General features: G+C 41.9%; 1 protein-coding gene across 1 annotated transcript in view; it reads left to right on the top strand.

Annotated features, from left to right (window-relative positions):
• The window catches only part of PDIA5 (protein disulfide isomerase family A member 5), a 100507-nt gene extending 91280 nt beyond the window's left edge, over positions 1-9227 (top strand). The window contains exons 16-17 of the mRNA XM_032692622.1: positions 3675-3809; positions 6889-9227. Coding sequence (XP_032548513.1) covers positions 3675-3809; positions 6889-6969 — 216 coding nt within the window. The 3' untranslated portion in view covers positions 6970-9227. The remainder of the gene's footprint in view (positions 1-3674; positions 3810-6888) is intronic.
• Positions 9228-10193: the final 966 nt, after the last annotated feature.

Here is a 10193-nt window from a genome sequence, read left to right on the forward strand (position 1 = left end):
CTCACAGATTTTTAGAGGGTTTTTTCCCCTCTTGATGAGAGGGAATTCATGAGAGGTGATGCCAAGTGTCTTGGCTCCTGGGTATGTATCAGGGATGTCTTATGTTTAATCTGTTTGCAATTTCTGGTTGAATAAAGTTTGTGGGTTTATAGGTCAAAGCATGTGGGTCTTGCTAACCTGTGCTTTCCAGTGAACCTCTCTGTAAATTGTTGGTGGTGGTTGAAATTAAGATAATTCTGAGAGTAATATTCTTCAGAAGTCTTTAACCACATTTTGATAGAGGTTCTTCAGGTTGTTATTTTTTCCCAACTTAGTTGTCCTCTATAGTGATGCAGAAAAACTAATTGTTGCTAAGAGGATTGAGAACAAGAGGAAACTCTCCCTACAGTGGATCAAGCAAAGCCTTTCTTTTTGTGGGCTGCATCTTTTCATATGCAGCCTTTCAGTGTAGCCATGTAGTAATCCACTCTGTTGAAAACTGCAGCAGGAGACATCTCTACTAGCAGTGGAGTTTAATACTCACTGTCCATGAAAACACAAACAGAAAGAAGCAAAGGACATCGGTGCTGTTTGCTGAAATTCTGGTGTGTCTGAGAGTTCAGCTGTCTGGAGTTGATAGAACTGAGATAAGAGTTGGTCCTCAGTTCAGAAGTGTGTTTTGCTACAAGTGTTTTCCAGCATTACTTTTTTCTTCTTACAGTGCACTATATTTAATCTTCCGCTGTGAGACAGGCAAGACAATTAGGACTGTGATGCTATGATAATGAGTGCATAAAGATGGTAGCAACCTCTATATTTAGGCTGCCTTAACATTTCCACTCTAAAGTAATCACTCAAGCTCTCCTAAGTACTCTTACTCAGCCACTGTTGGCAGCAGGCATTGAAATGCAGTCTCAGATACAGTCTTGGGAATTAGACGTCTCTGTGAAATTTTGCTCACGTCCCTATGAGTTAGAAGGCTTTTGGAAATTGCCATTTCTCTCCTCTCGCTGGCTGTAAAAATAACCAAACAGGCGTGTTCTGAGGAGCTGGGCTCCAAATGGTGTTTGCAGGAGCAGCAGTGGGTCCATGGGGCTGTGTGGGAGCTTGCATTGGGAGTATTGCAGAGAAACAGATAATGGACACGTCCTCCAAGCGCTACTCCAGATGTACATGTCCCATTAGACCTGCTAGATTAGACATAGCATTAGGCTAATGTTGCTGCTGTGGACAGACTTAGAATGGGATCTCTCTGTGTTACTTCAGTGCACAAATAACGCACAGATGGACCAGCTTAGGTTTCCGTGTGCTGTAGAGGAGATCTGTATCTCAAGCAGGCTACTAAGCATTTCTGCCAGAAGCCACCTCCTTAAAGTCCCTCAGTCATCTGTTTTGAGGCAACAGGTAAAGATGTGTTGAACAAGGTTAACAGTGACTTACAGCATTGCATTCCTGCACTCTATGCTCTCCTCCCTGGGAGCTGTTCTCACAGAAGCCTTTTGTAAATGAAATTGGACTCTTTGCTCCAACCAATGCCATTTTAGATGTTTACAGAGAGGTAAACACCTGTTTACAGATAAAGGGGGTTTCTCTTTCTTCCAGTGTTCTAAAAACTAATTTTCTTAATCTCCAAGGCGCTAAGAACAGATAGGTCATCAGTCACAACAGTTTCATGCCTCAGACCAGCTACTAAGATCTGGATGAGTGTATGCATGCCTTCCCCTTCTTCTGGCTGTAATCACTCCTTGTGTGATATTTACAGCAGTAAGAAAAAATAATTTTATTTATTCTTCCAGTTTTTAGGGAACCAGGACTTGTAGTATTCCTTCTACATTAGTGCTGTGTCATGAAAATAAATATTTGTCTCCATTGTAAGCTATCCTTTACACAGAAGTAGTCAACAGAGCTCTAAATTTTGGCTGGCCGCTACGGTCAGGAAGGCATAAATACTTAGATGAAGCTCTTTTACAGTTTATTGTGCATAACCTTTCATTTTAACTGGCCCTGAATAAGTAGGAGTTTTTGTATTTACAAAAAGAAAAAAAAAAGTGGGATTATACATGTTTTTAACAGCTCTCGAGAGTCCTGGTTCTGTAATAGCCTTATTAATGTTTAAAATGAGAAAACAGAAACCAAATATTTAAGGTAAGAGCACTGATCACTTCATCTAGTGCTTTCCATCTGAAGATAGACCCAAGCAAGATCTTACTGAGTATTGTCTTGTCAGGCTTTCAAAGCCAAAACAAACCAAGCAAATTAACTGAAGTTGGCCTTGCCAATCTCTTTAATTACTGCTAGGATAATGAGATCAGGTTTTCTCGTTTTGACAGTGTCACCATGAAACAGGAGGGCATTGTGGAATATTAAGTGATCTTTTAATTATGGAAGAACAGTTCAACCGCAACCCTAAAGTCATGCAAGCAAAAGGTATTTTGATCAGATTGTTTGAAGGAGGCTCCTGGAACGGAAATTTCAAGTTAAGATGTGTCTGCTGTGAAATTAGCAATTGATAAATTGTAACCCACAATTGCAAAAAGTCGTTCCTCTAATTTGGTGGGGTTTTTTACATAGCTTGTACTTTAACCTGCTTGCTCTTCAGCAGAGCCTGTCCCAGGCTGTGAAGGCAAGTCTGCGTGAGCAGTGAACGTTCAGAGCCAGAACTGCTGCTCGCAGGAACAGTCAAGGTGAAATCACAGCACAGGGCCCAGTTGCTTTGAGTAGAAGCCTATGAATTACATTTTATTTCAGCATTGGAAATGTTAAGGGCAGCCAGCCCCTCCTCAATACTTCACAGAGCCAGGTTTCCAATGTCCAGTGCTCTAAACTAGAGTTGCCCTGAGCTGACGCTCTGGGGCTGTGAGGCTGTGCTTCCTCGCCCTGCCCTGTGTGGAAGCAGGCAGGGATGGAGGGTGTTGCTCTGCTGCCAACAGGCTGAGCTCTTTCCTGCTCAGGGTTTGTCTGTGTGACAGTAGCATCTAGAGGTTTCAGAAGGAATTAAAGCCCACTTTGCTAATGGCTGCACAGAACTACAGTCCCCTCCTTAACGGATAGATGGAAAAAAGACAGGAAAGGAAACAGGCTGAGATTGCAAGCAAGCAGCCTTCCTCCCCATGTGCACTGCCTGGTAGGCAGCACACTGACTCTGACCCATCCCCGTTTGACCTTGGAAGAAGTGCATGGAGTTTACAAAAGCTATTCAGGGAAGAAATCATTAATCTATTAATAGCCTGCATAAATGACCTGCCATGTTTGGTAACTTTTCCAAGCATTAGCCATGCCACAGGAAGGAGTTTGGGTTAGGTGGGTCATCACTGTTACCAAAGTCACCCTATCACCATTCATCACTTAAAACCAAAGTGGAGGAAGAATATTGCAGAGTGACAGAGCTGTGACCACTGTGCTTGTATTTGGGTTTAGTAACACAGCCTCTGGATTTCCTGTTTGGAGTCTACTGCAGAGCTCAGTGGGGAGGCTGGTGGTTTTCTGCTCTGTAGGTTGAACGTGCCGTGCAGCTGCATAGGCCAGGTGATGACCAGCCTGTGATCCCCCTCCACAGCTGAGCCCTTACTGAAACTGTTGGGTGCTTGGCAGAAGACTTGGGTCTCACTCAGCGTTAAGGCTAAGTTGCAACAGCATCACCATGAAGTAGTTTTGCTTTGTCTTCTCCTTCCTCAAGCTGATCTCCTGTGTTTCAGATCGCCTACGCTGCAGTGGACTGTGCCAAAGGACAGAATCATGACCTGTGTAAGCAGGAGGGGGTTGATGGTTACCCCACCTTCAACTATTACAACTACGGGAAGTTTGTGGAAAAATATACTGGAGAAAGAGGGGTAAGTGAAAGCAAGAGTCATCACCTGGTACAGGGAGGAAAGTCTCCTCTGCCTGCACTGCTTTGCTAATGAAAACTATGGAGTAAATTTGCACCATGCTGGAAGAATGTTTAGCTGCTTCTGTTACTGTCTCACATGGATGAATCATTGTGTACCACACCCCTGTACATCTCTGCATTAGGAACATGCTTGGTCTATTTTTAGGAACATGAGAAGAGGAAAAAAGGATTAGATTTGGTAATGCTTTTAGTATATTTTATTCTTTAAGCTGAAACCTGCAAGTGAATTTGGACCAAGTGAAAGTGGAGGGTTTATTGCATGGGCTGCTGCTGAGTGCAGAAATGCCAGAAATTACAGGACCTACTCTTGTCCATTCTGGATTGTGCAAACACTGCAAACGTGTTACACGTCCACCAGGTTGCCAAATGGTGACAGACCATTGGTTTTATAGCCAGGACAAAGCTGTCCTTTGGAGTACAGGGGAAACTAAATATCTCATTTGCCCTGAATCAGATTCACTCCTCGCACTCAGGATGGGAAGACAAATTGTGCCTTCTACCCCTGGGCTGAAGTTTCATTCTTTTGTCCTGCTGTGGCCAGCTAATTACATGCAAGAAACGGGGGCAGAAATGGCATAATGTCTTCTGTGGTTGTAAAGTGCCTGAAAATAAGGGAGCAATTCAGTCATTTGTGGGCCTTCTTTGTCATAACCTCCTAGAGGGAGGTTACTTCTCAAGCAGCAGTTGATTGCCTGAAAAAGCTGGGTTATGCAAGAAAAACATGGGGTCTTTGAGCCATCCAGTGATTTTGATAAAAGATTCTTCACTGGAAGTTATTGCTGCTGTTACAGCTCACCAAATTATATAGAAGCATGAAGATAAAAGCCAAATTCTGAGATTCTCTCTTAGTCAGGATCTTAGAGAAGTCTTGATGGAGCTTCGCCTCCTAGTTTTCTTCAGCATACTTGGACCCCAGTAATTACCTTTTCATGGTGCTGATCTGGGCGTTGTTATGGAATACTGTGCTTAGTTCCAATTCTGGATCTTTTCTCAAAAGTAAAGATGGGTGCAGTAGCCAACAATTAAGTAAAATTTCAGCCTCAATTTTTGCATTTCTAACCCATACTTAGAGAAATTATATATGAAAGGAAGGCTCTGTGGTGGCTGATAAAGAATTTATATACAATACAGGAGTGCTCTGAGGCCACAGCAGTTGGGAGATGTTTATCCATATGCTGGAAAGTGGGCTAACTGATCCCCTACGTGCAGCCAACCCTTTCTTGGGTAGAATTAAATTACCCAACAGGAACATCACAGTCTCTCTGCTGCTGGCAGCTGTGTTTCCCCTCCACCTCTCTGGGGACCTATGGTCTTCTGCTTGTGCAGCACTGAATTAGGGTTTGTTATCGCTTATCATGGCAATGCTGGAGGCAGTGCTTAGCACAGTGCCTTCCATGGCTTCCAGGTCTGTTCACAAATCTCTTTCAGTGACAAGGGATTTTACTTTTAAAGGACTTCTTATCAGCATGACAGCAACTTTTGAACCACCTTGTCCAACCATCTTGTGCTTTAAAAAATGAGAGAGCAGTCGAGCCAGGAGACCTGCTTTCTGCTCCTGATTCTGGCACTAAATCAGATGTCCATGCACATTTGGTTCAGTGGTCCAGCTGGTGCATAATTACTTCTTGTGGGCAGGGAAGAAGAGGGGTGATGTCAGCTGCTTTAGGGGCAAGAAGGGGGGTGATGTCAGATGCTTTGGGGGCAATATGACCTGCCACAGCAGGAGCCATGGCCTGTAGAAGAGGAACTCTCAGCTACTTCCCACCCCAGACTGGAGCACTGGCTGTGGGGAAGAGCATGACCCCCAGTCGTAGCCTGTCAAGGGAACTGCAGTTCCGGAATAGAGATTTTAGGGCATTTCACCCCAAGCAACCAAAGCAAGGAAGAGTCAGGACACCCTCTGACCCAAGTGTATTTTAAATGACTTCCAGATGCACAGCTTTGAGAACAAGGCTCCTTTCATGGGGGCCCTTGATTGCCAGGCATCTCCAGGTGACATATGGCCAAAACTTGTCACTTCATTTATTTTGATGGAAGAACAGTGAATAGTTTTAGAAGAGTGTTTTGTTGTTCAGCCATCTAAAAGCATCCCAGCCTTGTGGCTTGGTTTTGTTTTGTTGTTCCCCAGCATTGTTTTAAGTTGAACTTTGACTTCTGTTTGGCTTTCTCTACCTCTCTGTATTTTCCCTCTTCATCGGCAGTTTTGACTGGTGTGTTTCAGGATTACTTAGAAGTAAAAATGGTCACATTGGGTGGGAACATGCTACGTGCCCAGACAGCTGTAGTGCTGGGGTACCAGTAGACAGTGTTCACACCTCCACCCATCTGAGCCTCTTGAAATGCCTGTGAGCTGTGTTCAGAGCTTTCCTTGGAAAAGGAAACTGCTGGCATCCAACAGCCTTTGATAACCAGAAATCATAAGTTGTTGGAATACAGAGGTTGGCATGTAGGCATCCAGGTTTGAAATTTTTTACCGTAATTTTAATAACTTGAAAATAATGTGATTTCCATCATTGGAATGTTTGGAAAAGGAGGAAAATCATCATCAAAGCTGTTATGGGATGAGGAACAGTGGGAAATATGTGTATAGCCAACAAATGACCCAATGACTGCTTTCAGAATTAAACAAGTAGCATACAAATGCGGCTCAAGAATGTCTTTGAGTGTCTTCAACAAAAAGGCATCAATGGCACTTCTAGTGACAGATTTTACTTTGCCCTGTGAGTTTTGGGGCCTTTTTCTCTGTGTCACACTTCTTCAAAGTTTGACGTGTGGAATGTGCATGGATATTTTCCCCTTGCATTGCAGCAGAGCAGCACTGGGACCAGAGCATGGCACAATGAGGGAATGCAGAAGCAGTAACCATTCCTTAGTTTATATTCTGCCATGGGGTACAGAAACTAAAACAACTGCTCCTTAGTTTATATTCTGCTGGGAAACTGAAACTCAAAGTGTTCTTGATGCATTGTTTTGGTTTGTGTGCAAAAATGTGACACGTATTTTTCTTCCTTCAAAACCAGGAGTCTGGATTCACCACTTTCATGCGAACCCTGAGAGAAAGAGACCATGAAAGAGTAGGAAAGAAGAAGGATGAATTGTAGTTTCTGCCTCAAAAGAAGCTTTCCGCTGCACTGTGAATGGTTCCAGGTCTTTTGTTGACGCACCTGAGACTTCACATATTCTCAAGACAGAGACTTTTTTTTATAAACAGCCATGGCCATTTTGTACAATTTTGAAATAAAGTGAAACCACTTGATTTTTAAAAGGAAAATAAATTAGAATGTTGCCATAACATTTTAAAGAAAACTTAGCATTTTCTCTCATGTTGGGAGACTATGCCCACTGACACTCCTATGCAATATTTTTGTAGTCTGTAGCGTGTCCGTAGGTGATGTTGTTTGTTAGGGCGAATTTTTTTGTTAAGGTATTGCAGTACATGTAAAAAAACAAAGGGTTTGATTTTGTTTTGTTTAAATCAGTGAAGGAAAATGGGATTTGTAGGACAGAGATTTATCAAAATGCAGTTTTACGTTCTTCTGAAATAGTTACATGTTCTTGACTGAGATTTGGGGGGAACAATTTTAAGATGCTCAGGGATAAATAAGATATCTGAGTTAACGAAGACATTAACATTGACCAGTCCAGATCTGTTAATGTCATTTAAACATCTCTGGTCTTTAAATCAGAACTGTTTACATACCTTTATAAAATGTATTGAGTAAGTTAAGCCAAGCATCAAAAATAGCAGAGCATGGGTAAAATTAAACTAAACCCTCCTTTTTTGACATCAGTATTGTCAAATGCATCTGTAAGTTATGTCAGGAATTATTATCTTATAGGGGTACATGATTACCCTTATAGGGTACACAGTTTCTTTTCAAATTCTGATTGGATCATATTAAATATGTGTTGGAAAGTGTAATGTTCAACTGTTTTGATAAATGCATAGTACTTCTGATAATGCAGTAATTGTGTGTGTTACATGTTTACATTCCAAAAGTTTATCTGCATTTGTAGGAGGGATTTTTTCCTTTTTGCTCTTTAAAGAGTTGCACAAACGATCTCTCTGACAGTCATCACTGTAAAACCTGTATCAGCAGCAGTTGAAATGTGTTACACTCTTGATGCTTAAACAACAAAAAAGTTTATCTGAAGGTACTTATGTCTTCACAGGAAGGGAGAGAGAGGGGCAGGAAGTTGTGATTCACGTTGAACTGAAAATAAATTTAAAAAAATACAAGTATTTTTATCATTAATCAGCCTTGTTCAGCTTCTTCCCCACTGGAAATGATTTAGGAAGAACCAGGATGTGCAAGAGGAGTTCTCAGCACCCACTGGCTGGGGACAGCCTGGTGTGGGTGTGCTGGGCAGCACAGGAGGGGTGTGAGGTCAGCCTCCTTCTGCCCTGGTACTCAGCAGGGGGACAAACAGCTTTTTACAGCAGACAGCTGTGCCTTGGGTCTGAAACTTTCCTCTTGCTCCTCAGTCTGCCCGTCTCATTTCCTTCTGCTAGTTTGGCTCCTCAGTGCTGGGCTGCTCAGGAGGTGAACGGCATCTCACCTCCTTCCTGGGTGTTTTTTCCTCCTCCTCTCTTGCCTAATTAATGGCACTGTATGTTTGGCACTCGTTAAGCTGCTGAAGCCATTAGTGAGTATTGTGGAATACCAGTAGCCTAATTGGCCTTGTATGGTAGCCAGCTTGTTAACCATGACATCAGTTGGAATGGCCATGGAGCTGTGCCAACTGTCTTCTCTTACTAGGCACCTGATGAGTCTCTTCACTCAAAAAATCAGCTGCCTGGTAGTACATAATATAAAGTAAAAGTGGCTTAATTTATTAAGTCTCTTACTGTGGGTTTTTTTCCTTTCAGTTAGCACATTACTTCGTGTTGTGTATAGCACTTTTGCAGAAGATCATGGTAATTCTTTATTTCAAGCTATCCTTGCATTAGTAGCAGGCATTCTGCCCTGCATTTAGGAAACAATACATACTGATGCAATTTGATCTCTAACAGGAATTCTTTTGCTTACCAGCAAACTATCAAGTGTGTTCAGTCCAGAACTTAGTGTGTCTTTTTTGATCTCAGAGCAGCTGGCACTAAAGAAATACAGTCTCCAGAAAACATTGAGCATTTCTGTACATAGGCTGTGCCTATGTTTGTGCTAATTGCTGAAAAATGTAGACTTATAAGAAAAAAATGATAGCTTGCCAGTGGTGATATCACTAGTCAGGATCATTCTGAATTATAGGCTTTAGTAAATGTTTAGGATAAGACAATTGCACACTGTGCTTCAGACCAGTAATTCCTTACAGCTGGTTACACCATAATAAAATTAAAGATTCTTGTTTTTTCCCTTCAGTCTTTTGTCAGCTACTTCTTGGACTTGGGCATTCATTTTTTCTTGGCTAATTGTGTGTTAATGCACAAATATAAAATATTTGAGAATAATTTACCTTCTGTTACAGGGTCATGACTCATCTGATTTATGGTGTGAATGGTTTTTGAATAATACAGTTTTGAACACCATAAATGATTACATCAATGGCTGACAAAAGCCTTAGTTACTGTGAACTAGAGTGTACCAGGAGCTCGGAGCTTTGCTTCCAAGCCTTTTTAATTAGTAGACCAGGTCTGGATATCAGTCACACTGTTGTAATTCTGTTGCCTCCAGTAAAGAAAAAGTTGGTGTTTATATTTGCTAGTTTAGTCAGTTTATGTTTATATTTGCATCAGTCACATTGAAATTTAAATACTTCATTTTTTTCTACAAATGGTGAATGGAAAGTATCTTATATGTACGGGCTCTTTATTTTCTGTAATTAAATGGTTGGCCATTTCACACATTCAGACTTTACAGCCCATCCCAGTAGATGCATAGCTCAGGCGTTCATAATCACGCAGGAATTTCTGCCATGGTTAAAAGTGAGTAATCTGGGCTTTCAAGTCATGAATCATTTATCAGCAAGAAACTTAATTGCTGATAACAAATGGTTTGCAGTGAATCAGAAATTCTGCTCTTGCAATTATGGGTTTGGTCTTTCAGCCTTTTTAAGGTGTGATTCAAAGGTCTCGGACATCCGCTATTCAGTTAACCCTAAGCAGATTAAATCTTGTTGAGGAAGGGTAAAACGTGTACACAGCAGAGAGGCTGAGCAAGGATTGTGCATCACTTTGTTCCTCAGCACTGGCTTAAACAAGATATAAATAGCCCACAGGGCTGTGCTAGTCCTGCTGTGTGGTTTGGACCAAGAGACGAAGGGCAGCAGGACCAAGCGTTTTGTGCAGACTAGAAGCAGCTGGATAGGAAATGGTTCCCCCATCTAA

Source organism: Chiroxiphia lanceolata, chromosome 7 (assembly GCF_009829145.1).
Source record: "Chiroxiphia lanceolata isolate bChiLan1 chromosome 7, bChiLan1.pri, whole genome shotgun sequence".
Classification (NCBI taxonomy): domain Eukaryota; kingdom Metazoa; phylum Chordata; class Aves; order Passeriformes; family Pipridae; genus Chiroxiphia; species Chiroxiphia lanceolata.